The sequence below is a fragment of the Trachurus japonicus genome, chromosome 21 (genome assembly GCF_045865225.1).
Source record: "Trachurus japonicus isolate A0001 chromosome 21, Traja_1.0".
Taxonomy (NCBI): Eukaryota; Metazoa; Chordata; class Actinopteri; order Carangiformes; family Carangidae; genus Trachurus; species Trachurus japonicus.
Genome location: NC_140927.1, coordinates 28,393,331 through 28,414,149, shown reverse-complemented (window position 1 = coordinate 28,414,149; position 20,819 = coordinate 28,393,331). Strand labels below are relative to the sequence as shown.

General features: G+C 41.2%; 1 protein-coding gene across 2 annotated transcripts in view; it reads left to right on the top strand.

Moving 5' to 3' along the window:
• abcb6b (ATP binding cassette subfamily B member 6 (LAN blood group) b) overlaps window positions 1-20,819 on the top strand; it is a 29,441-nt gene that overhangs the window by 1,042 nt on the left and 7,580 nt on the right. For both annotated transcript variants that reach the window (XM_085764478.1, XM_085764479.1), the window contains exons 2-15: window positions 2,257-2,349; window positions 2,487-2,563; window positions 2,966-3,081; window positions 4,115-4,236; window positions 4,677-4,786; window positions 4,939-5,004; window positions 5,684-5,809; window positions 7,562-7,638; window positions 8,755-8,818; window positions 10,846-10,931; window positions 11,689-11,746; window positions 11,989-12,093; window positions 19,696-19,870; window positions 20,291-20,403. In XM_085764478.1, coding sequence (XP_085620604.1) covers window positions 2,257-2,349; window positions 2,487-2,563; window positions 2,966-3,081; window positions 4,115-4,236; window positions 4,677-4,786; window positions 4,939-5,004; window positions 5,684-5,809; window positions 7,562-7,638; window positions 8,755-8,818; window positions 10,846-10,931; window positions 11,689-11,746; window positions 11,989-12,093; window positions 19,696-19,870; window positions 20,291-20,403 — 1,388 coding nt within the window. The remainder of the gene's footprint in view (window positions 1-2,256; window positions 2,350-2,486; window positions 2,564-2,965; window positions 3,082-4,114; window positions 4,237-4,676; window positions 4,787-4,938; window positions 5,005-5,683; window positions 5,810-7,561; window positions 7,639-8,754; window positions 8,819-10,845; window positions 10,932-11,688; window positions 11,747-11,988; window positions 12,094-19,695; window positions 19,871-20,290; window positions 20,404-20,819) is intronic.

The following is a 20,819-nucleotide window of genomic DNA, read 5'->3' as shown; positions in this document are numbered from 1 at the left end:
TGAATTAAATTTGAAGATCGCTCTTCTACAGATAAGCTGTGTAAACACAGTCTATATGTCTCATGGTTTGAATAACTCCACAAACATGCATATCCAGTCTACCTGGATCTGTCTAATTTATGACAGAGTCAGAAGAGAAGCTTAGTGAAACCCACACTCAAGGTGGACAGGATTTAGCCATCCCATGATAACCAGAAGCAGGATTTCAATCTAATCTTCCGAGATCCTTCCATGCTGCTCACCTGCTGGCAGTGGATGAAAAACTTTTTTCATTATGACTCTTTTAATGCAGCTGTTGTTGGAAGTGTTGTCGGAAAGTTTTGCCTCCCCTGATAGTCACATTAAGTTCCACTTTTTCTTTAACTTAATTCAGTCGGTGCCTGACAGATCAGAGATGTTTGAGGTGATACAGACGTCTGGAACCAGACTAACTTTTCACTTGTGTGGAAATAGTGACTTGAGGTGGATTTTTGACTGTCCATGGCCACTGGGATTTGTCTCGATATCCTCCATCGTCTGTCTGATACAGTTTGAAGCAACCAAACAGAACAGATTAAAGTCCAAAGTGAATAACTAAAAACAATCATCATGAATCTCAAAACCCAACATCAAGCAGACAAATCCATGAACACAAACGATTCACTCTTAATCAACAAGTTTTTAAAATTTAGTTTAGTTTAATAAGTTTATTTGTCTCAGGGACAATGTACAAATTAACATTATTCTCAAAATGAGGGGAGGCTTCGTACCAGATTTAGCTTACTAGGTATTTTCCATCCGTAGTCCCTGGGCAGGTGAGTAAGAACAATAAAAGGATGAAAATTGTCAACTTACATAACAAAACATCCATACACGTGTGTATATATACACCCACTAACACATCACAAACATTCAGTTACAAAACATATTTCATAACAGAAGGAATAGGAACATAAAGTTATTAAAATACTTCATACTTTGACAAAGTTAAAAGTAATTTAGGCTTCAGATTGATGCTGACAGGACTGATTCCTTAGGATCCATTTTTTTACTTCACGGGAAAAAACGTTGAAGTCTGTACAAAGTTTCAGATAAGTTGGGAGGTTGTTCCATGATTTGACAGCTTTAAAAGAAAAAGCAGATTGAGCAAAGGCAGAGCTACGCTATAGGTACTGGTTAGATCCAAAACTATGACGTACATCCTAATGAACTGAGATTCAGTTGTTTATAAATAAATATTAATAATTTAAAAAAAATATATATAATAAATCAGGTCATGTGGGGTGGTAACATCAGCCTTGACTGTCACATATGAAGGATACGTTTTGGGGCACAGCAGGAGGATGTGTCATCATTTGCCAGGGTCTTTCGTCCGCTATTTTGTACGCAGGACTGCTTCCGCCACAAGGCAATGACCCAGAAGCCTCCACTTCAGAGGAAGTCAGTGTTCAGTTTGTCTTCAGCTGCTTTTCCTTTGAGAAAACTGCCCGTTTGGCTTTTGGAGCTACATGAAAGTATAAGCCAGCGCTGCGAGAATGAGGCCGAGCGTTGCTTTGTGTGATGAGGAAGGCGTGGAAGAGGTTTCAGAGAGAGGGGTGAGGGGTGGGGGGTGGGGTGTGAGGGGGGGGTTGGGGGCTGTTGTTGATTTGTGTGTGTGAGTATGTGTGTGCGGAGGGTTTTCTGGGAGGTCACCCCTCCTGCCAGTCATGCTTAGCCAGCATTAGCGGCCTTTTTCGTGGAGTTAACACACCGGTACAACAGACGTTTTGTCTCCGGGTCCGACCCCGCCTCCCACCCTCCGACTCCAGGACCCAATGCCAAAGAGTTGAAAATACCCCCCGCTGAAAACACATACTAGAAAGTTAAGGAGTGTAGAATACACACATTTCTTCATTCGTTTCTCTCAATCTTTTTATCTCATTTTCTCCCCTCTATTCTCACCGAGTCTCTCTCTCTGTCTGGGTCCTCTGTCTTCCTCCTTCCTCCCCTCCTCCCTTTATTTCTGTCTGTTTTTTTTGCATTTCAACCTGATTCCCAGCAGTTGTACAAAATGGTAATGAATGTGAATGAGAATGTGTCTGTGTGGCAGAGAGGGGAGTGTGTGAACGAACGGCTGTGTCTGGGTGTTCGGTTGGTTTCCACTGTGAGGACAAGATCATAGACCCTGGTTAAGAAAATGTTGTGGATTTGAAGTATATTCATATTGATGCCTAAATCTGACACAAACACAACTCGAAATCAATGATGACGTTGTTCTGTGCATGTGTGTGTTTACAGTGAATGAGCTTTCTGCAGGAAGCAGCTGGACTTCACTGACTGCCACTGTCTGCGTCTACACACTGCTGAAGTTCCTTCAAGGAGGAGGGGCAGGTGCACAAGTGTGTGTTCATATTTAGAGAGAAATGTGTGTGAAAATAGAAGTTTTTTTTTTTAATGTCATATTTTAGGCTTCTGTTTGTGTAATTAGGAGTGAATATAATCATGGGATCCTCCTCTTTAACCCGTAGGTACGTCGGGTTTCATCAGCAACGTTCGTCAGTTTCTGTGGATCAGAGTTCAGCAGTTCACCAGCAGAGGCGTTCAGGTGCCACTTAGACTCCCTGTTCTCTTGTTCCTCCTTCGTTGTGGTGTTTTGTGTCGTTTCACTTTTAATGTCTATTCCGCACTGTTTTGGTTCAATTAGATGCACAATGATTAAGTTTGTTCTAGTTAATCACAACTTTGGTCTTATTTTCACAGTTTCCGCCATGGTCATATTCACCAGAATAATTGCTTAGCTCTGGGAATAAAGAAAGTGTCTGCAATCTCTTCTTCCGTCTATGTACAGAATTATAGTTGGATGTTAGGGTGAAGACTATGGATCCTGGAGGGAGGGGAGAATTGAGCGGATGAGATTCTCTAAACACACTGTTTACATGCAAAAATGGTAAAAGTACACGTGAGATTTACCCTAAGTGACTGTTCCACCTTTCCCCCCACCCTGTAGGTGCGTTTGTTTTCCCACCTGCATGGTTTGTCTCTGCGCTGGCACCTGGAGAGACGCACAGGAGACGTGCTGAGGAGTGTCGACCGTGGCACCTCCTCCATCAATAACCTGCTGAGGTAGGACAGGTGTTGTCATGATACCAACATTTTGGTACCGGTATCGGTACCAACATGTTTTTCGATACTTTTTGGTACTTTTCCAAATAAAAAGAGAACACAAAAAATGTCATTATTGACTTTATTTTAATAGAAAATCTTAGAACTATAACATATGCATCAGTAAATAATCAGTAAATCAATAAACAGTCACTGCTGCTGCAGGATTAAAATTGAAATTTCCATCGATATTAATCTGAACTCTTCCTAAGTTAAATCATTAGTGGTCTGTTTAAAAATGAATATCAACTGCATTATTTGAGGTCTGAAAACACTGCATCTTTTTTTGTTATTTTGACCAGTTGTAATTTTTGGGAGAAATTGTTATCAGTAGTTTATAGAATGAAACACAAACGTTAATTTTACTCAAACACACACCTATTGTTTCCCATACGTAGACCAATGTGTGGCGCAGCGCCACAGAATCAAGACCAAGCCACAAATTGACTCTGCTTTTTTTTTTTTCCGTCAACGCAATATCGTTGCGTTAATTCATCTCCGCGTAGCTCTTTCGCTCTGGCTGTGTTCACACACTCACACAGAGAGAGAGAGAGAGAGAGAGAGAGAGAGAGAGAGTGCATGTCAGTGATCCGCGGTAAAAACTAAACTTAGCGGCCCGTCTCTCGCGCGCGCGACGCACACACACATAAACACAGGCACATGACAGGTGGCGCTGTAACGGTAATAAAAAAAAACACCTTGCTTCGTTTGTGGCTCACTCTCTTGCCTCGGCTCAAATTACAATGCGGCGACTTCACGCGGCGACGTCACCGCTGCCGACGGCGCAAAATGAAAGTGCTGGTCCCATCTAAGCGCAGTATAGTACCTTTTTAAATGCCTCAGTACCCCTGACAGTACACCCTAACAGGTGGTCACCATTAGTATCCACTCACATGACCTGGGTTCAATAACCAGACATGATTTAGACTTTCAGTCAGCTGTGTATAGGACACATAGTGGGCCAGTAATGACCTGTGGCTGTTTCTGTCTTCAGCTACATCCTGTTCAGTATCCTCCCCACCATCTGTGACATCGTCATTGCCATCATCTACTTCGTCTCTTACTTCAGTGTCTGGTTTGGGCTCATAGTCTTCACCTGCATGGTGCTTTACCTCAGTGAGTCATTGTGTCTGTGTGTGTGCATGTGTGTGTTTTCTTCAATTATAGTCATATTTTCCCTGTGGTGATCAGAAGACAATATCTTGAGATAACAAGCTTCTGTATTCATCATCTATTCAAGTTGTTTCCATCACTGACAGAGAAAAAAAAGCATATGTATTGTATATTAGAAAATGAAATAATAGATGAATGTATGATAATATAATACAAAACCGTGATCTCTATGAATATGAACACAACAAAAAATAAGTATTAAAATCCAACTAAATTGTTTGTACTACGCCAGGATGACAGACATAAAAGGACTTTGAGTAACCACAGCCACGGCTCTCCAGGACAGTACATTTACAATTTGCAATTTGCTGTAGGACTAAATGTGACCAATTTACACTTCTTTTGGTAAAACTTGATAATCACACTAGTTTCTGTATCTACAGCCTGCACAATCCTGATCACAGAGTGGAGGACACAATACAGGAGAGAGATGAACAATCAAGACAACAACGCCAAGTCCAGGGCTGTGGACTCGCTGCTCAACTTTGAGACGGTAGATAACACCACTGTACAGCTCCTGCTGTTTTACAGCTGGAAAGTGAAACAGTAACTCTCCATTGATCTCTAGCTGTGATTTGGCACCAGTGCAGTACATTTGCTTGAGCGTGGTGTTCCAGCGTTTTAATAATAATGTTGTTTTCACAGGTAAAATATTACAATGCTGAGGATTATGAGGTTCGCTGCTTTGAGGAAGCCATTGTGAAATATCAGGTAAGACCACGCATCCAGCTAAACTTAGCTAAGATAGCAACCAGTTAACCCAACATATTTCCGTGAAAGGGATAGTTCAACATTTTGGCAAATTGGCCCATTGCCATAATCCCTATATTCACAGCAGTAGGTTCAGTACCTTTAATTGTTGGTGCAAGCTATTTTTAGAACGGCGGAGCAGAGCCGCGAGCTGCTCAGAGCTACGCTACGGAGGTTCATGGGATTTCTTGGTTTCCCACATCAAATACACAATCCAACAACTCCAAAACACTCTCGTGGACAAGCTGTGACCTGCACATTCACTACGCTATGAGATAATAACGGAACGTTACGAGACAGAGTTGTTTTCGAGATAAATTCATGTAAAACCGCTGATGCACAATCCCCCAGTTTTTCGGCAAGCAGTCTCTGCATTTGCCTCGAAAACAACTCTGTAACCCTAAGCCTCCGTAGCGTAGGTCTGAGCAGCTCGTGGCTCTGCTCCGCCGTTCTAAAAATGACTTGCACCAACAATTAAAGGTAACAAACCTACTCCTAAGACTATAGGGCAATGGGCCAATTTGCCAAAATGTTGAACTATCCCTTTAAAGAAACTATCGACTGAAGCTCCAAATCTTCTGACAACACGTTAGAATATTTCCTCTTTTTAACTAAATGTGTGCTGGTTGTGTTGATATAGCAGTGTGAGTGGAAGAGCTCAGCATCGCTCGCTCTGCTGAATCAAACTCAGAACATCATCATAGGATCAGGACTGCTGGTTGGATCACTGCTCTGCGCCTACCTGGTCTCCGTAGGACGATTCCAGGTACGAGTAAAGTTTACACAAAAGTAGAATCCAGTTGAAATAAATTGACGGAGGAGACACTGCAGATGTGAACTCAGATGTTGGAGCCCAGTTTAAGGTTTTGGTTTTTCCCTCGGTTAAACATATCAGAACAGACCACAGAGGATTTTAAAACTTGACAGTGACGTGTCACAGCCCATTTTTAACTTTAAAACTATGTAATGATGTCAGTGGTTGTCTCTGAGGCTGCATGATCTTTTGTTTTGTCTAACCATGTTTTTTTTCTGTCTGTTTGTTGAGCCCAGTGTGATAATGTGGTTGAATTAAAGGACAATTCCGGTCGAATTCAACTCGGGGGTGTATTTTCCTATCATTTTAGGTCTAAAAGAATGAATCTGAAGATTTTCAGTTTAATCGCTCCTGTTTTGCGGTAGCTGCGTCTGTCCCTGCATCGCCGCGGCAGCAATGAATGGGAGTGGATGTAAGTTCCACTGTTTAGGCTGTTTCCAGCCCTCAAAGCCGCAATTTTTTTCCACAGACAGCGTCAGATGGAGACTCAAACATGCACCGAGAAGTTTATTTACTTCAAGCAAGCCGACATGTTTGTAAAAGTCGATCTAATTCAAAGTCTCCCGGAGTCTCGCGCGAGACCCAGTTGCCGTGCTCGGTGTGTTCAGGAGCAGTGGGAAAAGCTACCGTTGTGTCATAAACACAGGAGTATCAACTCTTTACTTGCTTCAAGTAAAAACGACTTCTCGGCGCATGTTTGAGTAGCCACCTGACGCTGTCTGTGGAAAAAAATGTACACTTCAAGCAAGTAAAGAGTTGATATTCCTGTGTTTATGACACAAACGGTAGCTCCTACTGCGCCTGAATACACCAGCACTGCAACTTCGGGCTCGCGCGAGACTCCGGGAGACTTTGAATTAGATCGACTTTTACAAACATGTCGACTTGCTTGAAGTAAATAAACTTCTCGGTGCATGTTTGAGTAGCCATCTGATGCTGTCTGTGGAAAAAAATTGCGGCTTTGAGGGCTGGAAACAGCCTAAACAGCGGAACTTACATCCACTCCCATTCATTGCTGCCGCAGCGATGCAGGGACAGACGCAGCTACCGCAAAACAGGAGCAATTAAACTGAAAATCTTCAGATTCATTCTTTTAGACCTAAAATGATATGAAAATACACCCCCGTGTTGAATTCGACCGGAATTGTCCTTTAAGATGATAAAGCCAGGGTAATCTAACTGATCAATGCATCTCAGCACCAGAGGAAGATGTCTCAGTTTAGACAGACATGACATTAGTGGTTTAGACTTTGACCACATTGACTCAGCCATGATGTCTGTGACCTCACCGTGACGACTCGGACACCACCCCGATGGTTCGTGCTACAACATTCGTCACTTGAACGCAACCCTCTGTGACGCTGCGGTGGGCCTGACCACAATAACGTAGATTTGACAGTGATGTGGAGAGACGACAGACCGACCTCAGCAAACCTCTGTGACTCAGATACAGAGGCTTGTGCGACTTATTTTTACGACTTCAGTAACACAGACCTCAGTGTCCTCAGAAATCTCAGTGACGTGGCCCATTGTGAGTCAGACGTTTTCTCCGCAACATCTTTATAAAACAATAATACAGTGAGTCAATAGTATGTTGTCAGCCGGTTCGGTCTAGGTTAGTGGAAGCCTGATACAGGATAAGCAATGACCTGAGGGGGAAACATGTTCATGTTCAGTAGCTGTATGTGTTTCCTCCTTCTTCAGGTTGGAGATTATGTTCTGTTTGGAACCTACATCATCCAGCTGTACACACCTCTGAACTGGTTTGGAACCTATTACAGGTGAGAGGAGGCCGATCAATCAGTACGTTTACATGACACTTGAGAAAACCGAATTATTGCCTTAAAGGGACTACAAGGACTTTCGGAAAGCAAAGTGTTTTCACATTACAAGACGGACAAAAGCGAAAGCATTTGCCAAGAATATTGTCATTAATCAAGAACGAAAGTCTGAGGTTCGAAGACGATCAGATACCATCATAGTTCCGACCATAAATGATGCCAACTAGCGAGCCGGCGGCGTTATTCCAATGACACTCTGGGTAGCGTCCAGAAACCGAAACTAGAAAATGCTGGGTGAGTCAACCACTAAATAATAATATCAAAATAACTAAAAAGACAAAACGATATATTTATCGAAAATGGAGCCATTAACAAGTGTGGGTAATGTAGATTCATCCACATTAATATGAGACTCTTTTTTAACCAAAAGCAGACTCTTTAATCCGACTATAACTGGACAACTGAAGTGCATGTCAACGCGTTAGTCCGATTAATATCAGAGTTCTCCAACTCCGATTAAGACACCCAGATAATGCGATTGGAAATCGATTTTCTCCAGCATGTATACGCCTTAATTGGAGTTCAACTGGACAATGCATGTGCGCATGCGCCACAACCCCCCGCTGGCATATCTCGAAATCACTATGACCACGAGGGATAGCGTGCACCTTATCTGCACAGTAAGTAACGCTTACATTATGTACGAGATGAACACGATTAACCATCTTGCTGTTGTTTGAAAATGCCGGTCTGCCGCCTGACTCCAGTTTATTATGTGACGTAATAGGTCAACCAGAAAGAGGGCCGTATTAACCCACTGAAACGACGCATATTGCCACCTAGTGTTGAGGAGGAGGACACGTTCCCATCAGTTATTTGATTTTCTCAGTTGCATGTAAACTGGGACAAAGACAGAAGTCCGAGTAGACGCCGAAATCAAATTTTGAGCACAGCTCGATTAAGCTGTGCATGTAAACGTACTGCCTGACCCTGCCGTAAAATTCAAACATTTGTGTTAGACCTGCTCAGTCAACATAATTTGGTGTGAGGCCATGCGCCATGCTAATACTATTTCTGCATTTAATAACACTGATGCTGCATCATATGTGTCCGCAGGCTGATTCAGAGTGCATTTGTTGACATGGAGAACATGTTGGCTCTGTTGACAGAGCAGCAAGAGGTGAGTCAGACAAAAGACTCAACTTAATCCAGTGGTTTATTCCTTTGCGCATGATCTCTGGGCTTATCTTTGATATTGATAATATAATTGATATTTTTTATAGCAATAATTTAAAAACAATGTGAAAATTCTCTGTCGGGATGAACCTACAGAGGATTATCATCTCCACTCAGCTTTATGGTTCTTTATATCAGGCCTCGGCTCATTGTCTGTCTGTCAACACCACAGCATCACTGTTCTGGTTCACTCTCATAACAATGTTTTCAGACGCAGCATGCAGCTGTTTTCAGAGTGACACACCTCTAAAAATCCCTCTACCCTTTGCCTGCTCAGCAGCAAACAGCAAACACACACAGCCAGAGAGCAGTTGCTGAACATAGTGGAGCACTTAGCAGCTAAAGAGCCAGATGTTTCTCTTAAAACAGAGAGGGCATGATGATGTGCCATTATTTTTATCATGTATTGGCATAAAATGACAGATTGCTCTTGCTCAGGTGTTTAGGTATATTTATTTTGTAATTTTAAGCAAACATCTACGATAACAAATACAAAATCGAAATAATAATCTAAAATGAAATACCACATTAGTAAATAAAAAAGCCCAAACCTATGAAGAGTGTTCGGAGTCACTGTCAGTCTGCTTGGAAACACAGAAACTCACACAGTCAGAGGTCAGCGGATTAGAAGGTCAACAAGTGTTTGTGTGTGACTTTGTGCGCTCGTGTGTGTTTGTGCGCATGCACATACCAAAACACAGAGTCCGTCTGTATCTCTGTGTGTGTATGTCCGTTTTTGTGTGTGTGTGTATCTGTGTGTTTCGGTGGGAAAAGGCGTCCTCCGGCTGCCTCACTAAAGGCTCCTACATTCACAGGCCCTTGATATGGTAAACAGCCACATGAATGTAGACAAAAGCATTAGAGCACCTTAAAAACACAGCAGCCCTTTTCTTTGGCTTGGGAAGCTGCAGGCAAGGGGAGTCAGGGAGGAGGAGGAGGAGGAGGAGGAGGAAGGAGGGAGGTCAGGAAGGAAAGGGGAACTGCAGAAACTGATGGTGATAAATCAACGGAGTGCAATCAAACATCGCCTCTCCCAGTTTGGCATTTAAAGGCACCAAACAAACTTTTAACAAATAGTTTATAAGGCACTAGAATTTTGTCATAAGCAGATATGTGTATTTAATAAAGTATTTGATTTGTCAGCAATTGAAAATAATGGAAATGTTGATGAATTCTGATCATTTATGTATGTATCAAAGATATATCTGCTTACATCTATAAACAATTCATCATCTGTAGGACTGTACTGTCACTGTACTACACTGTCTTCTTCACCACATTTTCAACCTTTTCACTTCATGTACTTTATTCTTTCACCCTGCTCAGTCTGTCTTTTTCAATTTATTATTTCGTCATCAGAAACAGAAACTCCACAAAATATTTCTCTGTTGACCCGGACTATTAACCCTTGACCTTAAATTGGCTGTTGGCAACAGGAGTAACAGTTTTCGGCCGCATCACATGTTCTTCATCAGCAGATGTACTGTATCACATGTTAGCTCAATGGAATTCATTATGTCTGTTAATGTTCAATAGCTAGGTTTTCTTATATCAGACAAAAGAGAGGTTGTTCTTCTCATACCTTTACACATTTTGACGGGTTTTTCCATCTTCTTCATAAGCGTCATTAGGTCTTAGGTCGTAACATCAGCTGATAAGACACGTCAATCCGACACCTAGTGACGCTTCTGAAGAAGACGGAAGAATCCATTGAAACATAAGGTATGAAAAGAACAACCTCTCTTTTGTCTGATATAGTATAAGAAACCATGTGTTCTTCATCAGCAGATGTACTGTAGAACTGTAGATGTTAACGCTCTCCATCACCCACTCTGAGCTGTTTTTGCTTTTTCCAGAATTTCCAGAATGAAGTGCTCAGCTTTCAGGAGAAGTCACAGAAGTGATCAGAATAATGAAAGTTTGACTGCAACAAATGAAGAAATGAATGATAAATGATTCTTCTCATCACAGGTTCAGGATGCTGAGGATGCACAGGACTTGCAGCTCACAGCAGGTCAGGTGGAGTTTGACAGAGTCTGTTTCAGCTACGTGCCTGGGTGTGTAGCCAACAACTAATATTTATAGCTTAAATCCATCTTTGTATAATTTGAGACTGTTGTTGTTTTAATAATGAGTCACTGTGATTCAAAGGCGACCTTTGAGTCACAGACTACTGCTTACATCTACTGACTTTTAAACTATAAACAGACCTTTTCCCTGAACTAAACAAAATGATTTTATTTGGCTAAAATTAACCTTATGTTAAACACATAGGTGGCCGATTATCAAATCAGTCATTTAAGAAGCCAGGAATCAAAGCCTTTTCAGTTTTGAATGTAGAATATGAAGAAACATTATGTTCAGTTTAAATTTTGAAATAATTGCGAGGCATGTTCATAAACAATGATGTAGTTACAGTTCTAATTGGTATTCTAGGAGCTTTTATTTTGAAAGACACAGATACAGCACAGCTGGTGACCAACACCTGCTGGCTGTAGGATGACAGACATTGTAAGAAACACCGACTGACTGATTGACTTATATTAATTGGAAGTCTTGATTGACCTCCTGTGTGGGCTGGCATTTGCTGGTTCATGTGTACAGTATCAGCCAGTTCACACTCAACCTCAATGAACCGAGTTTCTCCAACATTTATTTCTAAAATGTTCAAAATCTTTCTTGATTTGATCAAATTCACAACTTTCAGCAACCAGAAGAATCTTTAGGATGATTAATGATGAAATAAAAGTTGTTCTGATGCTAATGTTTTGTACCTGTTTGTGTTTGTGTTTGTGTGTGTGTGTGTGTTTACAGCACTGAAGTCCTCGGAGATGTGACCTTCACAGTGGAGGCAGGACAGACAGTCGCCTTGGTATGTTTTCTTCTGTTACACCCACACCTACATTCCTGTCGTCTATCAAGTGTTATTTAATGGATCACTTGTACCAGACCAACAGTTCCAACTCCGTAGAGCTACTGCAGCTGTGTTTAGTTTCAGTGGAAGAATTCACATCATTTTCTTAAGTAAAAGCACCAACACAGCGATCTTGTTCTGGAACAGAACCAGAGCCTTAAAATGCAGAACAGCACCCGAGTCAATGTACTTCTCAACAGGTCGGTCCGTCTGGATCGGGGAAAAGCTCCATCCTGCGTCTCTTATTCAGATTCTATGACCCTCAGTGTGGCTGCATCCGCATCGACGGGCAGGACATCTCCAAGGTAAACACACACACGCACATGCACGCTCGCACACACTTGTCCATCCCATTTTCTTTTTTTTTTGATACTTTTTATTTAGTATTTTCAATTCAAGAGAAAACAATTTGACAACAAGCTGTCAAGGGAATAAAACAAAAACACAGACGAAAACATGGGGGCTCCTCGGTTGATAATCCTATATTTAATGTCCAGTGTAGTGTCCTTACGTGTTCATGTGTAGCGTCCTCAATTGTTTTGATAAAAGCAGTCCATTTCTCCCATTTCCTGGGAAAGGTTGATCCTCTAGATTTGAGAGAGAAAGTCATCTTTTCCATTAAACACATTTCCTTCACTCTGTCCATCCATTGGTTAATGCTTGGAGACTCAGTTTTAAACCAGCATTTTGTTATAGCTTTTTTACAAGCCATCAACAGTATCTTACAGAGATACCTGTCTTTTTTTAATAATCACATTTTCATTTAAGACACAGAAAATAGAGGACCATCACATTGTTAGGAATTGTGTATCCCAAGATATTTCCCACAGTGATACATACATTACCCCAAAAAGTTTGAATTTTTGGGCAAAATATAGTCCATCCCATTTTCATAGACATGATAGCTTTTTTTTGGAATTGACATTCACACGGACTTGAGGAGGAACTGATTAGATGTTGTTGGTCAAAGGTCACAGTCATGGTGACCTCTCCGCCTCCGTTGCACCTCGAGCTCCTTCTTTGTGTGTCCTGCCCGGCCAGAGCCTGGTCAGCTGTTTAATCATGTTTTCAGTCTTTGGTTTTGTTCAACATCACTTGTTTGGTCACTTTTCTGTACATGAGAGACACTTTATAGTTGACTCAGTCAGTAGTGAGCAGTTAGGGTGCTGTAAGGTGGATGTGTTACTGTAACACGATTATGACACTCAGAGCGGTGGGCAGTCAGTGTAGTGCACAGTGTGGAAAACTGGTAAGAATATTATTTACCTCTTCTCAATACCTCTCTGTTTTTCTTCATTTCTCTCTCTCTCTTCATTTCTGTTTCCAGCCTCTGCTTCATGCACTTTGACTTTGACTTTCCCTCTCACTCTCTCTCTCTCTCTCTCTCTCACACACACACACACACATGCACAAAAACACAGCTGGGCCGAGTGTGTGAGCTTCAGTCACACTGTGAATAAATCATAGTAAAAGGTTCCTGAATAATGCAACAACGAGTCCAGACACCAGATGTGTGTGTGTATGTGTGTGCGTGCTTGCTTGCTTGCTTGCGTGTGCATGTGCACGGGTGTGTGTGCATGTGAGAAAGAGTGGAGTGAGATAGCCCATTTATTGTAGTCGAAGTAACTCTGTTTATGATTTTCCAAAAGTCTCAATAAAAAGCGAATGGCACAAACGCACTCTCACACGCACGTACACATGTTTTCGCACAGCAAACATACTTGGTCAAATGAAAAGGCTGGTGATGATTATGAGGTTGCTTATTTGTAATTACACAGCAGGAGGGCCATTTAATCAACACACACACATACACACATGTGGTATTCTTTTAAAGTGGATTGAGAAAGTTAATCAATGTTGGGCCTCAGAGGAAGAAGCAGTAAAACTCTTCATTCATGCTGTTTTGTTAGGAAGAACCAGGGCCGGCCCTTTTCGCTAAGCTACATTGAGTAACACAATGAATTTATTTTGTTTTATTTTATTTCATTTTGCTTTCAGTATTTGTCCATCAACCATCTCTCACTATATAGTTTTTGCTGTTAAATGCTGTAGATTTGAACTTCTGCTAGTCATTTCATGATAAAATTTTATTAATCAGTAATAATATATCTATTATATACTATCGGTCTGGTATTTATTAAAACTATTAATGCCATTTAAAGAATCGTACACAAGCTATGAAGCTGATAATCACAAGAGGATTCATTATGTGGTACCAACTTTTAATGGTCTAATGAAATATTACATGAGCGGTGAGTAAGAAGTGAAAATGAGAGACTGACACGAAATATACCATTAAATTGGGTGGTAAATCTCTGAAACACATCTCTGTGAAAATGATGAATCACAAAATAGTTGAGTTGAGCAGGTTACCATAAACTCACACCTTTTTTTTCTCGTTTAAAACAGAGAAGGATATTGAGCTTTGGGTTTGATCCCAGCAGTTTTTACACACCATCTGTTTCACATGTTGCCTGTTGTCACTCCATTAAATTCCACCACACTTTTCATGTTGTACTCCATAAATACTTTTTCAGTGTGTCAGTATCAAAGGACTCATTGGCCCATTTTACCCTTTGCAAAAAAAAAGGTCCACCTTAACAAGTCGTGCAGTCTTGTGCCTAATATTAATTACGCTCACATAGTAAACTTAAATGGTACTCAGTAAAGCGCATACCTCTGCCAAAGCCAAACAATCCATCTCACGCCTGTGTGATTGCACCAAATTGTACAAAGTCACTGACTGAACTCAATACCATTATTATGTCTTGATTTTTTCACATTAAGATCTATACATACTACTTCCTGATGAAACTGATGAAAGTGTCAAAAAGTGCAAAAAGTGCAACTTTCTGGAACTACTTGTAAGTTTTGCTGTTGCTACATAGCTAACGTTAGCATGAACAGTTTTAATTTTCCTTTATTGGCCAGGAACTGTCTCCAGTAGTGGAAAAAAATCACTTTTGTTTTATCAACTTGCTGACAAGCTAGCCCCGAGTCACTTTAGCATACCTGAAGAAGTACCTGCTCAGAGGATGTATTATAACAGCTTGCCATGTCAATGTAATGACGACTGGTGGGTAAACTGCTAACGTTTGCTGTGTCCTAAATGTTAAACTTATAAACAACAAACTTCGAAGGGTCTTTCCTGTTCCTCACTGGATGGAAAAATCTTAAAAGAAACAAACATTTCAGCATGAGAAGATCGATACCAACTCCACCGACAATAGAAATTATCTCTTCATCTAACTCTTGGCAAGAAAGTGAATCAACATATTATTTCCTAATTTTTCAAGTGGAGGTCCATTTTCTGCAATTTTTCAGCTTTAAAACATTAATTCCCATGCTGCCTTAAAAAATGTGGTACACATTTGAGGTACACACTCTCCATCTCCAAAAATCACAATTGCCTTTCATGTACGTTGCCAAAATAGTCTTAACCTCAAGGGCCACTTACTAGGATTTTCCCATGCTTGAAACTTAATCTCAAGATTGTTTTTCTTCCAAGATTTGTTTTACAGCTCACTTTTCATGTTTGTAGACCTTTACTTCTGTAACTTTTCTATATATTTTTTTATCTACTCCGGTTAGTTTAACATGTGAGTCTTATCATTGATGTTCCTTTTTTCCTCCAGCTGTATCTGGAAATTCTCAGAAAAATCTTCTTCTTGTTCCACACAGCTGCCTTTCGATTGTAGAGTCTTTTCCTCCTCCCAATCTGTTGTAATATACAGATTTGAAAGATTTATATTGGTCGCTGCGATCGTTCTTCCGCTGACCCGTACAGTTCATAAAGTGATCTTAATGCAGTGTAACAAATTGAAGATAAAAAACCAAAGTCTGAGTTAGTCAAGTCTTTGATTCATTTATGATAGTTGAATTATTTGAAAAAGACTGTAGCCAATTGTACGGTTGTTAATCTTAGTTTCTAAATGTGTCAAGCAGTGGCTTCAAAATCTGACAGGAGTTAGGATTTCAACAGCAGGGAACCTTTTTTTTTGCAACAAAAGTGTGTCCAGTTCTTTCGCAACACAACAAACACAGATCAGCCTCTCGGGCCTCCAAGATTGTTTTTGGCCCATCTGTCCTGTGCTGTTGTTTGTCCCTACATATGGCAGCCACATGTGGCGAAGCTGCGATGAGTCCAGCTCTGCTGACCCTCAGTCAGTTGGCTGGTTGCTGAACGCTGCTGCGCGTCGTCTGTGTGTTTGTTCTCAAATGATGGCAGTCAGGTTTCCTTTTTTTTTCAAATTTGAGGTGATATATTATTAGGTATTTAGTTCCTGATTCACTGTGCTGGCAATAATTTCTCGTAACTACCCACTTTTTCCTGCTATTTTGTGACAAACCTTCCCGTTGGTCAGGAAAGAGTAGCCAGGCAGAAAAGTTTTTATTAACGCAAAAGGAGAAGTTTTCTTCTGCAACTATTAGATGAATCATCCTGGGTGAGAGCAGGACAGAGCAGCATAGAGCTTCACTGTCGAATCAAAATGTGAAAGGAATAGTTTGACATTTTGGCAAAATCAGCTTCTTACAGAGAGAGCCTCATTTCTTTAGAGCTTAGCATTAGAGCAAAACTTTTGACTTGTCGTCCAGCCATGTCAGAGGGGAGAAAAAATACAAAGATTGGGAGGCAAGATACTCATTAAAATACAGAGATAAGGTCCCACACCTCTGGACTGCGTCTTCCAGAAGACGTTCATGGTGGTGTCCTTGATTGAACCTGTGAAAAATAACAGATAAGTAGTGCAGAAAGGCAAGAATATCCTTGAGAGAGAATAACCCTGCTAACATTTTCACCTCCGTGCAGCTGGTGTGAAGTAGGTGTGAATGTGAGATTGTTTTTTTTTTTTTTCCAGATAGTTAAAGAAATGATTGGTTTGACGTCAAAGCTTTTGGCTGGTTGACATTCTGACGTTTATCAGATGTTGGGTTTTGCTCACAATGGGAACCTCAGTATTTTATGTCAAAAGGGCTTTGATACGAGTCATTTGGGAGACTTGAAACAAAATATCAGCTGGTGTCTTTATTCTACGTCAAAGTGAAATTGCTGTGAAACATTTAATTCTGTTACTAAACATCAAAGACGGCTGAACACCTATTGGAGATTTTGGACCGAGGTGTTAGACAATGCTCTCCACTGTCGTCATTAAAATGCAGTTCCAGACAGTTGTAGCATGTGGTGGCCCAACTCCTTACTAAGACACTTTACTTAGTTTTTTCCCCCTATATTTTACCACCTATCTGTACATTAAACCAAATATAGTGTCATGATGTTGGTGGCCAGCATGTGTGCCTGAAGCATGGACTCAACTTCCACTTTATGAGCAATTATGCATTGATTATATGGACATATTTTGTAGAAAACAGGTTTGATGAAGAAATATTTTAAATACTACATCATCTCACAGATTTTCTGTAATGGTAGTCATTATCTCCTGTGAGCGAGGACAGCTGTCCGACACTAAGACTTCCTCTTTTGATGTGATGTTTCAATGAAAAACATTAAAAGAACCTTTTTTTTTCATTTTCATCCCCCTTTTGCCTTTTTCCCCTCCATCTGTCTCTTTCTCATTTTATAACATTTGGTGTTGCAGCTCTGTCAGCCCGTCTCTATCAGAAACAGATGCCGTGTTGTTCTCGAGTGGAAGAAATAACAAAAGTAAACAGCAAAGATCAAATTAAGGGAAAGTGAGTGATTACCAGCCAAACCAAGCTGGTGCAGGAAATGGAATTTGTATTGTTGTGGCTGCGGAGGAAAGCTTTCCACAGGAAAAACTCAAAGTACTGCACCCTGACCAGAAAGTCGTTGAGAACCGGAAATTATTTCTGGAGAGATGAAGAGCCAGATTCACAGAACGCTCAGAGGTTTATTCTTTTTAACGGGGGAAAAAACATCACGACCCTTTCGCTCGTTGTGGGTGTCTGGTGTCAGGATGGTCTGCCTGCCTCATCTGCTCCCAACATTTACACAAAAACACATCAAACCAAACAGCGTGTGATGGTTTTGGGTCTGATCTGTTGCCGTTTGATTGAATCTTAATCATTTCAAACATTGTTGATCCCTCTGATCTGGTATTTGATGTAAAAAGTGTACATAAAAATCCTTTGATACAGACAAGGTGAAAATAATGTGGAACGATCATAGTGGGTTTTTTTTCTAAACCTAAACCACCACAGATTCTCTCCTCCTACCTGCTGCATTCATTTCACCCATAGCTTCTGTTACGTCTTGATATTTTTCCACCGATAATTGCAGCTTGAATCAAATCATTTATAGATGAATGTATTGTTGAAAAGCAAAGGACACGTTTTTACGCCACGATTTCTGTGATAAAGTTAATTATGAGAGAGACAGAGAAGAAACTAAGAGGCTGGAAAGAAGAAGAAGCCTGAGAGAGACAGGCAGTGGGAGACATACAGAAATCAGTTCAGGACATATGTGCTGTCTGTGACCTGGGGCAGCATGCATTATATAGTATAGGGCGAATTTAGCCATGCAACATTTATGTAGATGTATGCTCAGTGTGTGTGTGTGTGTGTGTGTGTGTGTGTGTGTGTGTGACAGAGAGAGAGAGAGAAAAGAAGACCAAGTAAAGACAGACATTCGCCTGGTTGATAGACAGATCCAGAGATACTGTGACCTGCAGATCTGAAGATCCCATATATCCACTTTACACATACCGGTAGTACTTATACTAAATATACTTAGTAGTGTTCTGGTTTCATTGCAAGCAGGAAGCACTGGAGATAGACTGATAACCTGATGTGAGATGTTTTCTAGCCAGATGTTGAAAATTGTGCGAAGAAATTCACCGTTCCATCCCACACAAGAAACCTTTAAAGGGATAGTTCAACATTTTGGCAAATTGGCCCATTGCCATAATTGCTATAGTCATAGCAGTAGGTTCGTTACCTTTAATTGTAGGTGTAAGCTATTTTCAGTACGGCGGAGCGCAGCAGCTGGCTGCTCAGAGCTACGCTATGGAGGCTAAGGGAATTTCTTGGTTTCCCTCATTAAACTCATCAAATTCAACATCCCAAAACTCCACAGCGCTTTTGTAGACAAGTTGTGACCTGCACAACCACCACGCTATGAGATAATGACGGAACGATACGAAACGGAGCCGTTTTCGAGGTAAATACAGGGTAAATACGGAGACTGCTTGCTGAAAAACTGTCCCTGAACGCAACGCGCATCAGCGGTTTTGTATGAATTTACCTCGAAAACGGCTCCGTTTCGTATCGTTCCGTCATTATCTCATAGCGTGGTGGTTGTGCAGGTCACAACTTGTCTACAAAAGCGCTGTGGAGTTTTGGGATTTTGTATTTGATGAGTTTAATGAGGGAAACCAAGAAATTCCCTTAGCCTCCATAGCGTAGCTCTGAGCAGCCAGCTGCTGCGCTCCGCCGTACTGAAAATAGCTTACACCTACAATTAAAGGTAATGAACCTACTGCTATGACTATAGCAATTATGGCAATGGGCCAATTTGCCAAAATGTTGAACTATCCCTTTAACAAACAAAACCTATTGCTGCTGTTCGACTGATCCAGTCAGATTTGCACTCAGGTTGAAGGAGATGAACCTGGATTTTATCTCAAGATGAAACCCTTGAAAAGACAAATTTAAATGTTACCATGCTGTACCAATTCACAATTTCGGAAAGTTAACGTGAATTAAAGGCTTAGTAAAAATAGGTTGAAGTTCCAAAGCTGGTTCTTATTTAAATTAAGGTCAGCAAAACACCTGGATCCGCTATGATCCATGAAAAAACAGGTTTCTTACTGAGTCATCTCTCCTTTTTATCATCAGGAAAAACTGAGGCGCAAAGATAAACAGCAGTAATTTAAAGAATATTGTCTTGTTAAAACGACTCTCCCTTTTTGTCCCTGCTGTGTCTTAAGGTGCGTCAGTCCTCTCTAAGGTCATACATCGGCGTGGTTCCCCAGGATACGGTTCTTTTCAACGACACCGTCGGCAACAACATCCGCTACAGTCGAGTTACAGCCACGGACCAGGAGGTGGAGAGGGCTGCCATGGCTGCTGATATACACAATAGGATACTTGAGTTACCTCAAGGTCAGTATGTGTGTTTGTGTGTGTGTGTGTGATCAGTTGATAATGACGACACTTAAAGGGATAGTTAAACATTTTGGCAAATTGGCCCATTGCCATAATCCTTATACTGATAGCAGTAGTTTTGTTACCTTTAACTATCGGTGCAAGCTATTTTTAGAACGGCGGAGCAGAGCCGCGAGCTGCTCAGAGCTAAGCTATGGAGGCTCATGGGATTTCTTGGTTTCCCTCATCAAACTCATCAAATACACAATCCAACAACTCCAAAACGAAATCCCAGTAGCCTCCGTAGCGTAGCTCTGAGCAGCTCGCGGCTCTGCTCCGCTGTTCTAAAAATAGGGATATAGGGATTATGGCAATGGCCCAATTTGCCAAAATGTTGAACTATCCCTTTAAAGAGTTGATGGCTCTTTGTTTAACCAGGTTATGACACAGAGGTGGGCGAGCGAGGGCTGAAGCTCAGCGGTGGGGAGAAGCAGAGGGTGGCCATCGCTCGGACCATCCTGAAAGAACCTCAGATCATTCTGCTGGATGAGGTGAGGACGTAGGTGGGATGCGAGGTTGTTAACACGCTCTCTTGCGTAGCCATGGAAGCAGTCAACAGCTCCGTCAACCCAACACACGCACGCACTTGTTCAGCTCCTGTTGATAACTTTCAAAAAACAACACTCTCACACACATCAATGACGAAGGTATTCTGTCTTGTGTCCACACTGAGGCTTCCGCACTTCCCAGACTGCCTGATTTTAATAAACTGAGCATGTCTGACTATGTTAAACTTTAAATATCGTCATAAACACCATGTTGGAAAATGTTCTGCGCCCAGTTTGGGCAGTTAAAGCTCTATTTTACAAGGGAGGGCAAAATAAACTACAAATATACTTCAACTCAGTCGCACACACACCAGTAATCACATGCACAGACACACCTAATAAAACCTTACAATATTAGT